The sequence below is a fragment of the Chlorocebus sabaeus genome, chromosome 1 (assembly GCF_047675955.1).
Source record: "Chlorocebus sabaeus isolate Y175 chromosome 1, mChlSab1.0.hap1, whole genome shotgun sequence".
Lineage (NCBI taxonomy): Eukaryota > Metazoa > Chordata > Mammalia > Primates > Cercopithecidae > Chlorocebus > Chlorocebus sabaeus.
The window spans coordinates 42,079,481-42,101,994 of record NC_132904.1 but is presented as its reverse complement, the minus strand read 5'-3'; the positions used below and the strand labels follow the sequence as shown (position 1 = coordinate 42,101,994).

The following is a 22,514-nucleotide window of genomic DNA, read 5'->3' as shown; positions in this document are numbered from 1 at the left end:
GATTTTTGATAGAACATCTCACTTTGTCACCTAAGTTGGAGTGCGGTGGCATGATCAAGGTTCACTGCAGCTTCAACTTCCTGGGCTCAGGCAATTCTCCTGCCTCAGCTCCCTGAGCAGCTGGGACTACAGGTTCACACAATATCTGGCTAATTTTTATTTGTAGAGATAGGATATACTATGTTGCCCAGGTTAGTTGCAAACTCCTGGACTCCAATCTTCCTGCCTCGGCCTCCCAAAGTGCTGGGATTATAGGCATGAGCCACCACACACAGCAAATGTTATCATTACATTATTTTTAGCATTTCCCTTTCTTGGTATTGATGATTGAGACTTGTGATGTTAAATAATTCCGCTGCTCTCTTTTGACTTTATAATTCTTGTATAATTTTTACAATATGTGTTTATACCTGTAAGAATGCAGGTGTATATATGTTATATGTGTATCATATTCATATCATATATTTGTGTTTCTCCCATTCCTCTTTCACCAATGAGAAATACATTCATAAGTACTTTGTGAAAAATACTGATAGAATGCTTAGATGAAAGGGAAGGCCATAAAAATTATAGAAGACAAAGAGAAGCGGCAGCCCGAGCCAAGAAAGGTACTTAACTATCTTTCCTCCTAGGTACGAAAAAGAAAAGGATATATGCTTGCAGGAACACATTTTCAGTCCCTTACTGCCAGGTTAATTGCATAGCAGTATATTTCCTTTCTAGGGTTCTTCACAAGCCTATTTATTGGCATGAAGTCATTCCAAAGCATTTTGTTGAAAACATGTTTTTAAAACATCATTGTGCTAACTTTGACAGATTTTTCCTAGAATGAATTTCTTTATTTTTCAGAATCTACCACTGAAGAAGATCCCATGCAAAGCCAATGCACCCTCGGGCTCCTTTTTTGCCCGAGACAATACAGCAAATTTCTTATCCTGGTGCCGAGATTTAGGGGTGGATGAAACATGTCTATTTGAATCGGAAGGTTTGGGTATGTATTTCCTTGAGAATTTTAGTTGATAACATACTCAAGTTATCTTCTTTGTCAGTATAGCCATCAAAAAGTTTTCTGTATGATGTCATTTTGCAGATTATCAGCTTAAAAAGTCTGAGTTTGTTGAAAACTTTCAGGTTTGCTGCTAACTTGATACTTTGAAAATAGAAAAATGAATATGCCCTCTTACTATTGGTTACCTCATGGATACAAGAATAGAAACAGAAGTAGCACAATTCTTTCCAAGTTAAATATAAGGGCCATTAGTGTAAAACTGTGGGTATTTGGAAAACACAGGGCCAAATTTTACCCCCAGACTTTGATCTGGATTAAAGGGTAGCTGTGCATGTTCTAGCCATAGAGAGCACTCTTGTCTGTTCACCTCTACAACAGTATGGAAACACTATTGCCCATAAGCTCTACCTTTATTGAAACTACAGATTATTGTTCATTTATTTATTTTTTAGTAAGTTAAAAATCAGGCAAGTTAACAAGAGATTGATATCATCAAAGATGTTGAATTAAAAGACAGATACCTTAGTGCCTACACCTACTGCGATAACTGTCTAGATTTCTGTAGTTGTGTTCTGATTGGATTTTGGCAAAGTCACTTCCAAATCGTAGAATAAGCTTATTTCTTTGGAAGAAAACATATATTGGAGCATTCAGTGTTTCAATACCACTCCATATACTAGGATAAAATGTTGAAACTTTCCATGTAGGCTCCACCACAGTACAACTCGAATATGTAAAATAATAGGACTAAAGGCTCATTTTTGCAAAATGCAACCAAGTTGAGAAAGGAGACATCTAGAGAGAAAACCTTTGCTTTCTTTTTGCCTGAAGCCTTAAAAAATCGACTTAATAGGTCATACAATACCGAATATTAATATCAAAGTAAGCTGAGCATCCTTCAGAGAGAACAAGTATACAAATTACCTTCCAAACAGCCAAAATGCCTATTGCCCCTAAGCCCCATTCCCATGTGTAACCTAGGAAATTTATGGAAACAGCTGAAATCTTACTCATTTTATATGCTTAAGGAAATCTGTATTTGTTCTCAGAGGAGTTGGTGTGATATGGCAAAGAAATACCATCAAGTTTCTGAAAATTCTCTTAGCAAAGATGGGAACAGCATAAATTTAGCCTGGGGGAATATTCTAGACCTGAATTTTAAAAAAAGGAAACAGAATAATCTCACAGTAGTCTGCTGTATACAATAGTGTGCTCATGAAATGCTCAGTAAATAAATCAGCTTTTGATTATTATTACCATTTCCTCATATCAAAGTAAAAAAATTTGGTGGAAGATGTGTGTGTGCATAGATAATACCTGTTTTTCAGTCCTGTGGTTAATTTACGGATCAATTTTAACTTTCAGGTTTGTAGGAAACCATGTGAGTAGAGGATTATAGGAAGGGGGCATAGGAGAATTATTTGCACAATTAACTAAAATCACTTACAAGATCTGGTAAATGTTAAGATCTTGTAAAAATATATAGCCATAAAATCAAATCTTAGTAACAAGTAGTACACTCTGCATGTGTGGACAATTAACATCACGATTTAGAATTCTACAGTGCCTCTGAATTGCCAAAGAACAATCACATGGAGAAACTATCGTTAATTTGCTAGTCTGTTCATTGTACAATTTTTCATTAAAGAATTATTTTCTCAGTGATTACTATAGGCTAATTTGGTTAATAAAATCTATGAATGTAAATATGGTCTTGTCTTATTTTCTCATTGTCCATGACTTCTTTTGTTATTCGAACTAATAAAATTTTCCTGTGGACACTGAAAAGAATCCATCTAATATTAAATCCTCTCTGCTAGAAATAGCACTATAGGTGAAGGTTCTAATGGGTATTTACTTTGATGGCTTTTAAAAACCTCATTCAAATAATAATACATTTTACCCTAAAATTATAAAGTTTAAAGCAACTTATATAATGACCCTGGTACATAAATGCATACTCTGTAGCAAACAAAATTATGTTAGGAAGAACTTTTAGATGCCCTACTTCTTCAGCCTGTTTGAAAAAATATATTCTGACATTATAAAAAGTCCATAATTTATATTATACATATATAATTGTACAAAAATTTTTGTATACTTTTTAAAGGCTATAAAAATTTAAAAATCATTTGTAAACTTCTCAGTACCAAGTTAAATTAATTAGTTAGGTTTTCCAGTTGCTGCTCAATGAAAAGATACATTTGCAATTTCTCCTGCTCAGAATAGAACCCAAAGTGATATATAATAGGCTCTAAGGATGTAATAGAAGGGGGTCAATATTATGGCATTGACTTTAGGATTGGTCAGAGAAAGGAAACAGCTGTGCTCATAGATGTTCATGATAATCAGGAGGAAGCACAATAAGAAGTTCCATTTCCACAAGTGGAACCCTTTCTCCTTGTTTTCATTATCATTATTATTATTATGATTATTATTATTCATTGTGGGTGAGGAAGAGATTGAGTCGCTGCTGATGACTTTGGACTCTACTTGCAGAATTGACTTTCTTGCAACAGTAACACTGTGTCCTCTGCTTGATGTCTTTTCACACTTCACTTTTGAAAGGAAATTTAGGGCAAGGCTTTTTTTTTTTTTTTTTTACCTCAAGATTTCATTTCAGTGGCACAGAAGATGAAGCACATCCTTTGTGTCCTAGTGTTTTGAACAGCAAATAAAATGAAAAGATGCTCTGATGAACAGGAAAAAAAATGTGTTTGAATGATAAAGTAGATCACTGGAGAGTGTGTATGAAGAGGCTTCTGTGTTTAGCTGTTCAAAGGTCTTTGCCTGCATAAAGCATCCTTATCTTTGTGGCAACTGATATGCTACCCTCTGTTGCAGTGCTTTTTTGTACAAGTATTTGTTAGAGGATCTTGATTCACAACTCACTGTTCTCTTTTCACAACAGCTAATGACAAGAAACCTCAGTGGGTGAGGGAAGGTGTGCAAGGGATGAACTGGGGAGAACGGAGAGCAACTAATTCCATATGTTTATGTCATGCTTCTTGTCTTTTTTATGCTTGGCAGGTAACTTCCTATGCCACATACAGGGTTTCACCTGCAATTTATACTCTGTGGAATTCTTTACAGATAATTTTTCCTCGGTAAAATGTCAGTTCTTAGATCATATGTTCGCTACATCCTGAACTGTTTCAGAAATAAACCTATAGAAAAGTGGACATGAAGAACCTATTTGCAAAAGACTTATAAAAATCCAATTAAGATATTAAAATGTTGGACACTTTAGTAATAAGGTAGATGTGAATAAAAGCTATGAAAAAATAGCTAAATTAAGAAAATTATATAGTTAGTATTGGTAAGTATATATTACATCAGAATCTTCCATACATTGCTGAAGAAAATTGGAAATTGGCATGCTTTCTTTGGAAGGCAATTTGATATTATATATCAAAGACCTCAGAAATATTTATACACTTTGATTAAGTTCTTCTGCTTCCGAAAATGTATTAAAAGGCAATTAGTAGAGATAGGAACCAGAATGTCTACTGAAACATTAACAAAAAATAGCTGGAACCCATGATATTTGGTAGCAGCTTAAACAAATTGTAGTCATCCATAGATACCATCCAAAGATAATATTCTTGAAACTAAGGATATGGGAAAATATGATATATGATTAACATGAGGTCACCCGTTTGTGTCTATATGTAACAATAAAATTTAATATTCAGACTTTGAAAGAAAAATAAATAGTAATTAGGTTGTAAATTATATCATTTTCTTTAATTATCTATTAACAAACAAGATAGTGAACAATTATGGCATGTAATCTGAAACATGAACAATTGATTTATATTATGCAATTGGACCAATTAGCCTAGAGATTTATTGACATAAAATTTTATACATCAGTATATTAAAAGGATTTTTCACATTGTTGAAGTTAAACTGATACTTTAAGTGATTACAGAATTCTATGTTGTATCATAACAAAGGTTTTTGCGTGGTCTGCGGAGCATGTTGTAACCAGAAGGGTCTACATATAACCCTCACTCTGACCCCTGCTGTTCAAACCATGTTGACATACAAGTGACAAGAGAAACATTTCTTTTCATTACTCTGATATATTAAGATGAATAACAGTTTCATTCGATTCCTTTAAAATGTTTAGGATTGTGCTTTAAGGTAAAAAGATGAGCATAAATATTTTGAATTCAGAAGTATGTAGTTGATCAGTCTATAAACAAAATAGACCCCAATAATTATTTCATAAGAAATTAATTTTTAGTGTAGAGTTAAAAAATATATATCTATAGAAGGCTCTAGGTGTGAAAGCATTTATATTTTCAATTTCACCAAAATGTGAAAGTTATTGGACTGTATTAATGAATAATCTTGCTAACAGTAAATTTAGTAATTTTTCAAATGTTCATTTAAATAAAAAATTTAAGCACGTTTTCTAAAATGATGTTGAGTGTTTTTATGGGGCTTAGCTTTACAATTTAAATTAAGATCAGAAATCTATACTTTATTTTCAAGCTTAAAAAGAATGTTCAATTATGAATCATAAAATTGATGGTTTTATGTCATTTTTTACTAAGATATTTTGAGTAACCATTGTCTTAAATTAATGCTAGTCTTTCTGTACAGTTTATTATTTGTAATTTACATTGGCCTATCAATTTAGAAATTGTCAAGTTAACTTTTTTTGCTAGAAATTTGTTTATTTCGTTTTATTTATATATATTCTGGTGAGCTGGGAGCTGGAGAAAAAAGGAATGGGGAACTACTTTAAAAATACACACTTTTTTTGCTTGCTATAATTGTGTCAATATCATTATGTTATTGGATAATTATAGGACTTGGAATCCAGTGACTATGCTTCATCTATTTCTCTGAGAAAGAATCTACTCAACAAGAAAAGGGTTTGCTATCTGCGGTGTAGCATGCAAATGTGTGTGATTTGTTTGAGTATAACTTTAAAAACTTTTTATTTTCTGTGTTTGTGTTTGCTGTGTGGTACTGTCTTCTTCTGATGCATCATTCTGATGAGGAATTTTATGAATATTTTATTTTTTTGAACATTGGCCAGCATTTTGCTTCAGAGGCAAACATTGTCTACCTGAAGTGAAAAGGTTTGTGTGTGGATTTTTAAATGTTAGCATTTTCCATTTCATTTCTTAAAGTCACATGTTGCATCAGAAAAAGAATCTATGCCTGCCTTTAAGTGTTTGATAAATCACTCGTTATTCTTGTTTTTGTCTATATTGAAGACTATGAGAGTATTTTTGTGGGAAAAAAGCTATATTACTTTTATTAGTATTAATTTACAAAAATAATTTCAGGCTACTCATTCAGCCCTGGATTATTTATATTCATTTATTTCCCAGGATCATTTTCTTTTAGACTTTTTGCTTTTTAACACATTTTTGTTTTATGAAGTTTAGCATTTGAATTCACTTTTACTCTGGAACTCAGAAAACCCTTTTCAAATCTGGCCCTCTCCCCTATGCCAGGGAAGATGCAGGAGGGAGCAATTAAATCCCTTGCCCAATGTTACACAACTTTTAAATGGCCCAGCTACAGTTTGAATTCAACTCCAGTCACCTTCAAAAATCATGCCCCATCTGTTATAGAAACGTATACTTTGTCTGCATTCATTTTAGATGTTATTAGAATTATTTCAAGCAAAAGGAAAAAATATACACCAACTTAGAAAAGACTCACCTCTCATTACTGTTCTGAGTGATGGTGGCTTAATCCATTATTTTAACCTGGGCACTTGGTGCTAGAGAAAGAGCATTCTTTCTTCCAGGATATTTCTCAACTCCGGGGCAAAGGCAATGAAATACGTTCTACTCTGTAGGGTTTCCATTACTGATAAGATTATGAATGGACGCTCCTTGTTCAAATGATTTATATGGATGCCATATTCCATTTTAAATCATTTTTACTGGTGATTCTGGGAAATGTGGATACTCACACATATGATTATTGAGCTTGTGAGATTCTTCTTTGTTTGCTTTTTCCTTCTTCTCGTTAGCCTCAGATCAGTTTTATAGCCCCTAAATTTCTATCCCTATTTGACGCCTACATTTAACCTCACAGATTTTTGTGTGGGTCTTACTCAGAGTGACATGACACAGAAAGTAGTTTGTGACTGTCTTCACTTTCTTGGGAACCATGAAAGTTTTTATGTATCTTACAGATTCTGGCAGGAGAGAAATGCCTATAATATTTATTAAGGGCTAATCTAACATTCACATTATTTCCCCTCCATTTATCATCATCATCATCATCATCATCATCATCACCACCACCACCAACACCATTGTTATCCTTCACATTTGTAGAGCATGTTACATATATCAAAGCACACTTAAATATTTTCAGCAAAACAGATGTAGGAATGATAACCTCTATTTATTATTATAACATTGATTGATACAGTACTTATCAAACTTTATATACGCATCACCTGGAAAATTTGTTTAAATGTAGTTTCTGATTATTAGAGCTGGATAGGGCCCCAAATCTGCATTTTTAACAAGCTCCCATGCCATGCCAATACTGCTGGTCTGTGGGCACACTTTAGTGCAAGAGAGTAACATTTATTGAGTGTTTGCCAGGTACCAAGTGTTCTTAACTGTATGGTTACCTTATAAAGAAGAGCAAGTAGAAAACATGGCACTTGTTGAAGAAATTAGCCTTAAGTAGAACCCAATTCTTCTGACCTCTAGATTACTATTTCTTCTACAATACCACTCTCCTTGGCATATTAGAAGCAATTCTCTACTCTGGGAAAGTAGGCAGTCATTAATTTATGATATTCTTATAAGTGAACAACATTTATCTAAAAGTATATTTTTCAAGTTTCCTCACTAAATAAAAGGTTAAAAAGCAATTTTCTTCAACATTACCATTAATGTTATAACTTCTAGTTATATAGAAACCAAATGGACAACACGATTTTTCATGCTTTCATTTCTTTGCCCATCTGTTAAAACTTAATATATTTAGCTAAACTAGACATTCATGGTCCAATGCATTTTATCCTTGCAGATTCTGTGACATTGAAATTCTACCCTCTTGCTTTAGTGGAAGGCCTCATTTTCTATTCCTGGGGCTAGCAGCATTCCATTTGACATTTGATGCCCATGAGATTTTTTTTATAGAATCTAGGTTATGAGATTGAGTCTCTTGCCACATATTTTTAGAATGGAAACCTGTGTTACTTTTCCCAGAGGTGTTTTACATTATGCTTTTCTTGAAATGGTTTTGATTATTTAAAAAGAAGCCGCCAATGATAAAACCATTTCTGTAATAATCACCATTGACTAGAGAGCTCTTTATTTGTTCTGAAGAGAATTTGTTCAGAGGAAAGCTACAGCAAACCTCTCTTCTACCCCTAACTCAAAGCAAAAGGCTTCGTTAATGTTACAATGATAAAGTGGGGAAAATTTCTCCTACTATAAATTTTAAGGTAACTAGACGCTCTTTTGAAAAAGATAAATGATGAAATGTGCTTAAAATGACTAGTACATATGACTGGATGCAACGGCTTTAGTACAAACACAATACAATGAAAGTTCCCTGTCTAATCATCTTGACAAAGGTATACATTCAGTTATTTTATCTTCTAAAATAGACAATACATAATCAACATAAATAATTACTAAAAGTGAACTCTACTAAATTTAATCACAAAGGAAAATTAAAGGCAAGATATTTGGTGTTTCAGAAACTGATATATGTCCTAATGCAATTGTGACTTGAACTTTATACTTAGCATCAACTTGTAATCGCTGAAGGATATCTGCTTTATATTTTTATATGTTGGCTAAATTGACTCATTTGACATGAAATTTTATTAAATTTAAAATTAGCTATATCTGATATAATATAAAAGATAAAAATTTAATGTATACTCATTATAACAGAATCAATTGAAATTATATCTCGTAACAGTAATCTTTTCTTCATTCCAGAGTTTCTCTCACTGTCTAGTAACTGACACATTATGATGCACAAAAAGTGCCTATGGGGAAAAAAGTGAATTAATGTTAATCGACTAAACCAAATAAAATAATAATAATGAAAAGAAAAAATATAAAACTAACATTGGGCAGGTATTTTCTATATGCCAAGTACTGTGCTAAGCATAACAGTAAATATTATTTTGTTTAATCATCACAAAAATATTATGAGGTGGGCATTATTATTTTCCTGCAGAAAAATGTGATTTTGTAGAATAACCTCCCAAAATAACATGACCAGCAAATATTAGTGCTCATACTCACACTCAGAGCTTTGTGGCTTGAATTACACAGCCATTATACTCTTTTCATCTATTAACTTTAGTTTAGAACTTGCTCTAGTGCCACAACAAAAGTCACCTTTTTAGTATAATATAGACACTACATACAGACATTTGAATTTAAATTTTATAGCAACAAGGTAAGAGTGCTTGCTTTTGCAATTAAATATTTGCATGATTTAAATTCTTTCCTTTTCTAAAGATGCTAGGTAAAATGTTAGCCTTTATTCAGTTTGTTCAGCATCACAACACCTATCACCACCACCATATAACCATCATCTTCCTTGTCTTATAAGGCATAGTAGTTACTAAGGCCTTTCTCTGTTCTAAGTATTGAGCTAAGTTATACAACTCTACAGATTTATCTGAGTCATTGCTTAATGGTCACCAATCATTCTTTTTTTTTTTTTTTTTTTGTCCATTAGTGGCCAGGCTTGGTATATTCATTATTTGAAAAGCTATTAACATGTGAGGTAATACTACAGATGTGCTTTAAAGCAATGTTATTGCTTTATGAAAAGGTGATATTTACACAAAAAAATTGAAAGTAAAACACCATTTTTCTGTTAGCATTTTCCTAAGTGATGCTGGGGAAGAGGTTTATCTGTCTTAAATTTTAATGGGCTGATTCTGTTAAGGAAATAAAATGGAGAATCATGCAGTTTCTTCTCAGTTTGCCAAACTGATTTTCTAATGAGTCTATGATAGAGTTGATATTGAGTTTTGGCATGCAAAAGCTGTTTTAAATTGATAAATGAAGAAGCAAAGAAATACACAATATTGATGCATCCTACATGTGAAATTGTCTTTCTTATAGCACTCACATTATTATTTTTCTTCAGAATGAATTTGATTTTCCAAATTAGTACTCAGAATATGTACAGTAAGTTGGTTAAAGAACCATTATTATCAGGTATTACCTTTTATAGTTGGTTATTAGCTGCACATTGACACAATTTAGTCAGTTAACTAATAGTTTTTAGATTTTGACACTCTTGTCATCAAGAAATGCATGACATTGTATCCAAAGCTCTTGATGCTACAGCCACTGCTTCACACAGCTTTTACTTAGGTTGAGAGCATTAGCTTTAAAAGTCCTCCTCTCCTCAGTTTTTACATACTTTTTTCTCCCACTCAAAACTCCCTTTTGTTATTTTGTACCATGGATATGTTAAAAAAAAAATCTGAATCGGAAAAAAATTGATGATCTAGACAGGAAGATCCATTTTCATTTGTTTATTTCTGTTTTGTAATATGTGTTATTGTTCTCTGTATGAAATTGATGACTGTGTGATATTACAGCCCTTAGGTTGCTATGTGCTGGAATTTATTTAATATGCTAAACCTTATGAAGTTGATATCATTCTAGCCACAGTCAACTTGTAGTACATTTGAAACTGGAGGTAGTAAATATCTTCATTTTAAACCCTTTTAATTAAAAGTAATTAAGAATTCCCTAACTAGGACTTTGTGACAATTAACTAATGGTCATCTGAATCTAAAATTTGTATTATCAGTAATAGAAATATCTTGCAATTCAGATTTTCCATAATTAGTTGTGCGATTTAAAATTTAATGGTGGCATTAGAATTCTGGTAGGATTCAAATTTATTTTAAAAGCTTTAAAATGCCATTTTATAACCAAATAATAATCCATTTGGATATCTCCCTAAAACTAAATGAAATCACATACTTTTACAATCAAGTAAAAGTGTTTATTCTATTTACTACACACACACAGCAAATTCCACTGTGCTGTCACTGGATCAAATAGTGCCACTATCATAATCTGTAGAAAGAAGGAATTAGAATATTTAAGTTAAGTGAATAGACTAACACTGGCAAGTTAAATTATTACAGAATTCTGTGTTTAAGAATAAAGGCAATATTCTCTTTTTCTTAAAGTCTATCAATAAACAATCAATAAACTAATATTTTCTTTTAGAATGTTACTTATCAGTGTAAGACTGCTCTCAGTGCAAATTTTTTCCAATGTCTCTTCTCTTTATTCAGTGCTGAATAAAAGAATATTGTAAAAATCCCCACATTTTGCTTAAAAAAGAGAATAGTACGCTCTTTTACATGCTCTTCTTGTAGGCTTGACAAAAACAAGTATGATTTGTCAACGTTACTGAATGTCTATCAATAAAGCAAATGCACTAATTAATCACACTATAATAGAAATATCAATTCAAAGTATAACCTTCTGATTTGCTTTTGTGCGGGCAAAACTGGCTGATGGTGCATTGGTACATATTTACAAAATTCAGTCAGTTGAAACTGTTTCTTTCTAAAGTATTATTTAATCAGATTTGATTCGAAGGGTACATGAAGTGACAGGGTCTCACTTTGACATTCATCTTTGGAGGATAACAAAAGAATGTAGTATAAAATGTTTATCCTTATTTCATTTTTTTCCTGCTAAAACCACTGTTGGAGGTAGGCCCATAATATTAAAATGGCTAGCCCTTGCTCCATAGTTGTGTTTTGTGTTTTTAAATATCAATTATTGACAGATATCATAATTACAGCTACATAGGTATCCAATATTGACTTACCAATATTAATTAATTGAAGAAAACATTTTTAGGGTGAGATTTACCTGGGGTGAGAGTTCCTAAGACTAATAGCTTTCAAGAGGAAGCATAGGCAGAGTTTTGAGAACGAATTTAAACTTTTAGTAGAGCCAGGTGAATTGAGGAATGCGATGGGTTCTATGACTGTCAGAATGAAGACTAGATCCTTTCCTGGGAGCATGAGGGATGAGGGTCATTGGCAAGCCAGTTCTGTTGAGCTGCTTATTCCTTCTGTTGTAAAGGTGTTTGCCTCTGTCTTGTCTTTCAGTCCTCCACAAGCAACCCAGAGAAGTGTGTCTCTGTCTGCTAGAGCTTGGCCGGATTGCAGCCAGGTAGGTCAAACCACTGCAACTATGTCACGACACAGACGATTTCAGCATCCAAGCAACACAGAAGCTTGCTGGCTTTTCATTGCTAATGTTTAACCTGGATGTTGAGAAGCTACTCATTTGCGAATGATAGTATGAACTTCTTTAGGGCAGCAGTTGACCAAACTAAAAGTGTGCCACCAATATTCTTAACCTCAAGATCTTGTTGTCAAAGCCACTATGTCTAAGCATTTGCTAATATCGTTTAACAAAATACATTTTCCCTCCAAAACTTTCCTGGGGGTGGGGGAGGACATTGTACATGCAGTTTTATATGACAGTTCTCCTTAGTGGAAGTCTATTCCCATATTCTGTGTATCTTCCTCCTCTTTAACCTCCTAGCTTCCTGTTTACTTTTAAATAATCTTCAGCTTCCCTTTTTATTCCTTTTTTTTACTTTCCCTCATTCAACATTTTGCTCTTTTCGTTTCCACTTCTGACTCGGATGATAGTTTTAAAATTATCTATGTTTTTATTAGAAAAAGATATAGAATGTTATCCTTATGTAGAAGCCTCTTTGAAACCTGTTTTTTCCTGTAGGAAGGCAAAAGAAGAATTAATTGCAGAAATCATAGCTAAATAAGCAGAGGAAGGAACTCTGTTAGCTAAACCTACTTGCTTTGGTTTCATGTTTTCCCATTTATTATATTGCATATACCATCAGACAGGGCTTCTGACCAGTCCGTGAAGCCCAAAGAACAAGAAATGAAGATACAAACGTTTGAAGAAGTCTTGATGCAAATTAGAAATTTAAGATTAATTAGAAAATGGTTTCTTATCCACATCTCAGTATACTTTTAGGGTTGAGATCAGATGAACAAGTAAGATAAAGTCAGAACTAACACTGAATGAATATTCTCAAAGAATGTGTTAATAAAATCAAGAAAAAAATGGGTGAGCACACCAGCAATTTACAACATGGCTAGAAAACTTGCTGCCAATTAATAGACCTTTCTTTGATCCAATAGAAAATTAACCTGTAATCAGAATATGTAACCTCAAGTTCTTTATATCATCATATCAATACAATCTTTGTGAATTGTGCATCGGGTATAAATTTTATTTTGCCACAATAATTGGGTGTGCAAAATATCGCTTTAATGTTTTTCAATTCAAATTGAATATTTTTGAGTCTTACCTCAACAGGGAGTAAAAAAACCAATTTGAGACATGTGAAGATTTTTCTATTTACCTCACACTCTTCCCAGTTAATTGTGGGAAGGCCTCTGGGGAAGAACTCTCTAGTCTTGGTGCTCTCAGATATCCACTGCGCAGGCAGAGTTCACACTTGTGGCATCTGGCTGTTTCTTAGGACTTCGTTCTCTATCATTGCTGCCACATACTTGGGTTCTGTGAAGGAGCAGGATAAAGATACACCTCTTGCTTCTAGGACCCTGCCACACCTACTCCCCCACCAAACCTTGGGGCTTCTGGCCTGGAAGACAAATGGCCTTGAGTCAAGTGAAAACCAAGGACTTAGCATCTATCGCTTAAGAAAGGGGAAGTTGGCCGGACCCCACGGCTCACGCCTGTAATCCCAGCACTTTGGGAGGCCGAGGCGGGAGGATCACGAGGTCAGAAAATCGAGACCATCTTGACTAACAGGATTAAACTGCCTCTACTAAAAATACAAAAAACTAGCCGGGCGAGGTTGTGGGCGCCGTAGTCCCAGCTACTCGGGAGGCTGAGGCAGGAGAATGGCGTGAACCTGGGAGGCGGAGCTTGCAGTGAGCGGAGATCGCGCCACTGCACTCCAACCTGGGCCACAGAGCGAGACTCCGCTTCAAAAACAAACAAACAAAAAAGAAATACAGATTGTCTAGAGTTCCTACTTAAAGAGAGAATAGAGAAAAAAACTTCTTTTTTGTTACTTAAATATTCTAAATATTTCATCAGATAAGCATCTTGCTTCTGAAAGTTGTGATACAGAAGTAAACACACGGGGTTATTCTATCTCTAGAATTAGGTGAAGTTTATAAATTTTCCTCCAATTTAAGTTTATAGCATTTGCCTTATTTCTGGATTTTATTTTATATATTGTTATTATATATTATATCACATGAGCACTCTGATTAGGGAGCCCGCTGAATAAATATTTTAATCATAGGCAAGCCATCAAAGAGCAAGACAAGCTGCCCAATTATAAAATGCCTTTAAGGATCACCTTTCCTCCAGCTCTGAGTCTGGCATAAATTGTCCCTTGTTACAGGATGTACAACAAATTAAAATCTTGGTAAATGAAAGTGAATTATAATGGCCTTGTCATTTTCAAGGTGATACATTATATGAAGGGTTCCTCCCACCCAAATATTTTAAAATTGTGATTTGGGGTTGTTCCATTTCTGACCGTGCTTCATTACCATGCAACCTGATAAAAGTAGTGATTACTCACTTTACCAAAAAAAAATTATGGATTTTACAAAAGAAGATCCACAAGGATTAAGATACCCCTTACATTAAAATATTTAATTTGCAAATTTGATCTTTTATCTTCTTTACTCATTTGGATGGTGTGAAGTATTGTGTACTTCCAGCAATAAAAATATCCTAATAAGTTATTCATGGTGCTATTGTTGTTTTAGTGTGTGACGTGATGATAAACAGTTGAATACCAGTAGGATAGATTGAACATTTAAGTAAGAATGTCTAGGTTTCTCTCTGGATACATTTAAAGTTTTTTTTATTTTGATGCAAATTCAAATGTGTTTTACAAACAGCAACCCAATAAACCCAGATCTTACTGTTTTACCCCTGTGTTGAAGCATAATTAGTTGAAAGAAAAAAGGGAAATTTCTCTTAATCTAATTTTACTCCTAAATTTTGCCTTACATACATTAAACATACATCTAAATGCTTAAATTTGTGCTTCTCACAAACCCATAAAGGATTATACAAATTAATAACTTAAAGCAGTTTCAGGCAGAACTAGAACTGATTTTGGGAGCGCTCTCAATAATCAACAACAGTAATTTGCACACAGAGCAGATGAGTTTAAACCTTAATGAAGTCTCCAGTACAATATTGTGAGTTTTGTGTTTTTCATCATTGAAAGACGATGTATTCTTATATTTGATTCGAAACACTTTTCCAGATTACATAAACATAATTTTAAAACCATAAACATAACTTTGGAAATGATTCCCAGTGAATTTCTGATTCTCTGCCGTGTTTTCCTCTCTGGGGACACTTAGTGAAGCTCCTTTGCAAGCTGTGGGCTTCTCTGAGTTCTGAGATGGCTGAATGAGACCACTTATTTTTGTTCTCATGGGTAAAACTTCCTTTATTTTCAACTAAATAGAGCTATCATCACTGGAGAGTGAAATCCCTCTGCTAATATTTCGGAAAAATATCAGTTTCTGAATATAAAATATGTGTTTGACTTGTGAAAAGTAAAACTCTGTATAAAAGCAAGTTAATAAAACCTCAAAGGTATTTTTAATGGCAGTGCTTTGATATTTATTACTGAAAACAAAGTTAGTATAAATTCAACATTTTTGGACTGTAGAATTAAAATGATCCTTATAATAGAAGTAAAAAACAACTTTTGATATTTTCGTTTGGGGTCATAATCAATAATCGTGGTAGAGTGGAGTTTTTTATGATTTTTATTTTTTAGTATTTCCTTGATTTGGAGCAAAATTTATGACCATTTAAAAGAAATATACTTTCTGAACATTTTCTTTAATCTCTCATTTTAATTCATGGTCTTATGAAAGGAAAAGTTACTTAAAAGAAAAAAATGTTCTTATACAAAGATGATTAACTGATCCATCCTATTTAAAGCACTTGAGCTAACTGCTGAGAACATCATATACTTTCACATGGTTGAAATTTCCTTCCAAATCTAAATCAATCTTTAAATTGCTTTAAAACAGAAGATAAATGAGGAAAAAATTATCTTGCAAGAATCTATAAACTGTCTGTTATATGCCTTTAAAAGGGCAGTTTCTTGCACTAGGCTGTAAAATTTGTTCCTCTAACCCTAGTAAAATAGGATCCAGATGTCTTTTGTTTGAAAACTCTAGACTACTAAATAGTTTGAGTAAATTTTCTAGTTCAGGTCTCAGTTTGGGGACTTAGTTATTTTACCTAGAGCTCGAAAATTGTGTCAAGTGCCAGAAAAATGAGAAATCCATTCCTAAAACCTCATCATAAAGTCATTAACCATAAGACCTGTTCCCTATCACTTTTTTTCAAAAAAAAAAAAAAAAAAAAAAGAGACAAGGGTATGTTGCCCTTTGAGTATTCACCCTACTTTCATATCACTGGGGTATAAAGGTATGAGGATATGATTTTAGTAGAGTCGACCTTCTTGGTCTCTTTGGTGCGACCCTTAATTTGTTGGAGAACAACAGCTACTCCATCCTAAAACTCTAAAATCTTTGTAGTTGGAAGGGAGTGGAAAATACTATAAATGTGTAAAAACCTCATAGACAAAATAAAAATGTGGAGTGGTATAGAATTCATGGAAACCAGAATGAAGCAGCCTTTTGGAGAACAGAAAAAAGATCTATTTGATGACTAAGTTGGCTTGCAGGTGCAAGCCCCCAACCCAAAGGGAATTTTGTGATTTACAATCTGTTGACATCTCCAGACAGACAGGAAGCCAATGAATTGTGTTTAAGTATGCATTTCAGGACTGGCTGACTGTACCTTAGGCAGTTTGAAGTATTCAAAAGCCAATATAAGCAGAGATTTGGGACTTAGTGTTGATTTTTTATGTTCAGTGGCATAACTAATTTTCAGCATTCCCAGATAAAGAAAAATCTCCAGAGAAAGGTTTTCCATGTGTGACTTTGTTACCAATTTTATTCAAACCTAGTCTACTTTGTTTATATTGGACATAGAGCCAAGCCTGTTGTTACTCTAACATATTTATTATTATTTCACTTAGTAAAAAAATTTAAAAATTATGCAATCTTTCCCTGAAAGGGGGCATGAATCCACCTACAATTACAAATGAAATCATATTTTTCCAATTCACCTAATTTAAGTTTCAAATATGATATTTTCACTTATGGATGACTTTTATTTGGCTGTGACTTCTCATGTCTTAAGTTACTCTAGCCTCACTACCAAGTTTATGTTATACTCTTAAGAACATTATACATAACCAAATTTTATAGCTTCCTGGAACTAAGATGGCAGAAAAGTTTACAGAGTTCAAAAGGGACTGCTTGCCGAATTTTATCCAGTGAGTTAGTAGCAAAGCTGAATTTATAACTTGATCTGCTAAACTCCAGTACTGAGATTTTTCTGATATTTCACAATTCTAGGGAAATTTATTTAAAAAATACCTACAGTAATTTTTTTGGTAAAGAATATAACAATATTACTTTGTATTTTAACACCTTAATTTTGAAGTCAACACGATGTCATTCAGTGGTATAATATATTCTAAAAACCAAGAATTTTAGCAACAGAACCTTAGTGCTGCAGTTTCCAGGTTGTGCAACACTTAATTTGTCGATTAACTTATCAACAATCTCAGATGTTGTGCCATGTGTCAGACACTATACTAGGCACATAAAGTATACTATTTTAATTCCTTCTAATAATATTAAAACATAGAAATTAGAATTTCCATTTTATATTTGAATAAAACTGAGATTCAGAAATAATATATGTCAAGATATCCAACAATGTCAGATGCATGGAAGATGTTCAGTAGCGGTTGCTTTTCTAAGATTCTTCCTCTTGCTTCCCTCTCTCCACTGCTACAATAGATCTTGAGAACAGGCCATTTTCATTTCTACTTTTCTGATAGAAAAATAGACTCATCAAGGTTAAGTGATTTGTGAAATTTTAGAAGTAGGTTATAAAGGAAATAGAAGAATAAGAACAAACTAACCCCAAAGCTAGCAGAAGAAAAGAAATTACTAAAATCAGAGCATAACTGAACAAAATTGAGACCCCGAAATCCATACAAGGAATCAATGAAACCCAAAGTTGCTTCTTTGAAAGGATACCAAGATTGGTGCACCACTAGTTAGATTAACAAAGAAAAAGAGAAGATCCAAAGAAGCTCAGTCAGGAATGACAAGGATGACACTACAATTGATCCCAAAGAAATACAAAAGATCCTCAAAGACTATTATGAACAACCTATATACACAAACTAGAAACCCTAGAGGAATGGATAAATTCCTGGAAACATACAACCTCACAAGATTGGATCAGGAACAAGTTGAAACCCTGAACAGAACAATATTGAATTCTGAAATTGAATCAGCAATAAAAAACCTACCAAAAAAAAAAAAAAAAAAAAAAAGCCCTGGGCCAGATGAGTACGCAGCTAAATTCTACCAGACATACAAAGAAGAGCTGGTATCTATTCTACTGAAACTCTTCCAAAATTTAAGGAATAGGGACACCTCCCAACTTCATTCTGTAAAACCAGCATCACCCTGATTCCAAAATCTGGCAAAGACACAATGAAAAAAGAAAACTACAGGCCAATATTTCTGTTGAACACAGGTGCAAAAATTCTCAACAAAATAGTAGCAAACTGAATTTAACAGCACATTATTCCTGGAATACAAGATTGGTTCAACATATGCAAATCAATAAATGTAATTTACCACATAAACAGAATTAAAAACAAAAATCATATGATCATCTGATAGATATGGAAAAAACTTTTGATAAAATCCAAAATCCCTTTATGATTAAAAAAAAAAAACCTCAATGAACTAGACATTAAAGGAACCTACCTCAAAAGAATAAGAACTATCTATGACAAAACCACAGCCAACATCATCCAACTTCATACTGAAGCAAAAGCTAGTCAAAACTGGAAGCATTTCCCTTAAGAACAGGAATGAGACAAGGATGCCTACTCTCTTCACTCCTATTCAACGTGGTACTGGAAGTTCTAACCAGAGCAATCAGGCAAGATAAAGACATAAAATGCATCCAAATAGGAAAAGAAGAAGTCAAATTATCTCCCTGCAAAAAAAAAAGAAAAAAAAAAAACACCTAGGAATACATCTAACTAAAGAAGTGAAAGATATCTACAAGAAGAACCACAAAACACTGCAGAAAAGAAATGATAGATGAGATGACACAAACAAGTGGAAGAACCAATATCGTTAAAACAACCATACTGCCCAAAGCAATCTATAAATTCCACACCATTTATATCAAACTGCAGCTGTCATTTGTTATGGAAGTAGAAAAAAGTATTCTAAAATTCGTTTGGAACCAAAAAAAGGAGCCCAAATAGCAAACACAATTTTAAGCAAAAAGAATAAAGCCAGAAACATCACATTACGTGACTTCAAGCTATACCCTAAGGCTACAGTAACCAAAATAGCATGGTACTGGTACAAAAACAGACAGAACAATGAAACGGAATACAGAAGCCAGAAACAAAGTTGCCTACCTGCAGCCATCCGATCTTTGACAATGTTGCCAAAAATAAGCAATGGAGAAAGGACTCTCTTATTCAATAAATGGTGCTGGGATAATGAGTATCCATAAGCAGAAGAATGAAACTGGATCCATACCAATCACTATATACAAAAATTATCTCAAGATACATTAAAGATTTAAATGTAAGACTGCAAACTATAAGAATTCTAGAAAAAATCCTGGGAAATACTAGGATTTCTAAATACTAGGAGTAAATCCACAAAAACAATTGCTACAAAAACAAAAATTGACAAGTGGGAACTAATTAAACTAAGGAGCTTCTGCACAACAAAAGAAATTCAACAGAGTAACAAGCAACCTACAGAATGTGAGAAAATATTCACAAACTACACACCTGACAAAGGTCTAATGTCCAGAATCTATAAGAAACTTCAGCAATTCAATAAGCAAAAACAAATAACCTCATTAAAATTTGGGCAAAAGACATGAACAAACACTTAAAAAAACATACAACTGGCCCCAACACATACAAAAAAGTTCTCAATATCACTAATCATCAGAGAAATGTGAATCAAACCAATAATGAAGTCAGGCACAATGGCTCACACCTGTAATGCCAGCAGTTCAGAAAGCCAAGGCAGACAGATCACTGGACCCCAGTTGGAGATGAGCTCCACCTCTACAAAAAATTACAAAAACTCCACTTTTACAAAAAAATGCAGAAAAAAAAAATATTAGCCAGGCATGGTGGCATGTGCCTGTAGTCCCAGCTACTCAGGGGGCTGAGGTTGGAGGATCACTTGAGCCCAGGAGGTCAAGGCTGCAGTGAGCCATGATCACACCACTGCATATCCGCCTGGGTGACAGAGCAAGATCATGTCTCAAAAACAAACAAACAAACAAACAAATAAACAAACAACCCACCAGTTAGTGGTGAAGCTGCTGAGACAAGGGAAGACTTATACACTGTTGGTAGGGATGTGAATTAGTTGAGCCACTGAGGAAAGCAGTTTGGAGATTTTCCAAAGAGCTTAGAACCACTATTCAACCCACCAATCCCATTACTAGGTATACACCCGAAGGAAAATAAATCATTCTACCAAAAAGACACACGCACTCATGTGTTCATAGCAGCACTGTTCACAATAGCAAAGATGTGGAATCAATCTAATTGCCTATCAATGGTGGATTGGATAAAGAAAATGTAAGATATAGAATACTATGCAGTCATAGAAAAGAATGAAATCATGTTATTTGCAGTACCATAGAGGCAGCTGAAGGCCATTATCTTAAGCAAATTAACACAGAAACAGAAAACCCAATACTGCATGTTTTCACTTATACATGAGAGCTAAACACTGGGTACTCATGGACATAAAGATGTGAACAATCGACACTGGGAACTCTAGAGTGGAGAGCAAGGGAGGGAGGAAAGGCTAAACAAAAACTACTTATTTGGTACTATGATCACTACCTGGGTAATGGGATCATTTGCACTCCAGACCTCAGCATTATGCAATATGCCCATGTAACAATTCTACACATGTACCCCTGAATCTAAAATACAAGTTGAAGTTATTTAAAAAACAAAAAAATTAAAAAGTAGATTAATGGAGCAGTTAGTTCAAAATCTAACTCAGAGAAGAATGAGAAATAAATCTTAGTGTGAGTATTGTTGGTACTTGTCAAGAGCAAGGTAACCAGATGCTGTCTAGAATTCAGCATAATCAATGATTACTAGAAAACTAAAAAATAAAAAAATAAAAAAATGTGCTCTAGTTTTCGACAAAGTTAAAGTCTTCCAGATTAACTTTTTTTGGTGAAGCATTTTTGTACATTTAATACTTACATGTTTTATTAAAGCCTTGTGTGCAGTTAGGGATTCAAAATCATAAGACTGAATTCATATTAAGAACCTTATTTTCATATGAGAATAGAGGAATTTTTTTTACATTCAAATGGTACCAATTAGGTAATCACCCTGTGCCCAGGTCTATGTGAGATGCTTGTGATTCTTGGAATGAGACAGACAGTGGTCTCGACCACTACAGAGTTTGCAGTCTAGCATGTTTCTGCCATTGTCCTGTCCCATAAACTATTACCTATGTATGAAACATTAGAAATATGTTCAATGGTGCCTACAGCCTTTTAGCTAGTGATATCGATGTAAGTAAACACGAATCTGTGGACTAGAGGCTGTTCTCAAAGCAGTAATTGTTCAGTAGAATTGAGCTCACTAGACTGTTTTGTTTAAATTTTCCATCTCTCAAAGGGCTCCTAACACATAGCACCCCTCTTTACTATCTGAATTCTGAAAAAATAGAAAATAAAAGACTTACATATCACCTTTACAGCTAAAAAGATCCAAGCTGAGAGACATGCTTAGTGTCTTTAACAGAGCTCCAGAATTAGGCCAATTAACTGCCTAGTCACAAGCAAAGTGGGGGTCCATGTGGAGGGCTCCTGGTGGACAGCTTCTTCTCCAGAAGAAGTAGGGTAAACTAAGTAAAGCATGTTCAGTTTATTCTTAAATTTACTGATTTTATAAATCCCTTTACGTCGTAGCGGATGGGTAATGAAGCAGAAAAGCCAGGAATAAAACTACTTCAGCATCCACTGCAAAAACAAAACACCAAGAAGAGGGAAATTGCTTTCCCCTAGGAGTATGTACTGAACGTATGTGTAATGGTATCCGTTAAAATAATAAGCCATTAGAATAGGACAGTTATTTAAGGTACATCTAACGATGTTTTCATATACTGTTCAATAAGAGGTACAAAAACATATTGTCAATGTATTATCTACCTATAGATTATTTACTTTGTAGATTAAAAAATAGATAAAAAGTAGATAATAGTTGATTTTTAAAAGTATCTATTTTTATAACCCTCCAAGTGATTTTCCCC

At 33.7% G+C, this 22,514-nt stretch overlaps 1 protein-coding gene across 2 annotated transcripts in view; it reads left to right on the top strand.

Moving 5' to 3' along the window:
- GAS2 (growth arrest specific 2) overlaps nucleotides 1–22,514 on the top strand; it is a 141,862-nt gene that overhangs the window by 54,734 nt on the left and 64,614 nt on the right. For both annotated transcript variants that reach the window (XM_008004061.3, XM_008004071.3), the window contains exons 4-5: nucleotides 850–991; nucleotides 12,135–12,198. In XM_008004061.3, the coding sequence (XP_008002252.1) occupies nucleotides 850–991; nucleotides 12,135–12,198 (206 nt within the window). The remainder of the gene's footprint in view (nucleotides 1–849; nucleotides 992–12,134; nucleotides 12,199–22,514) is intronic.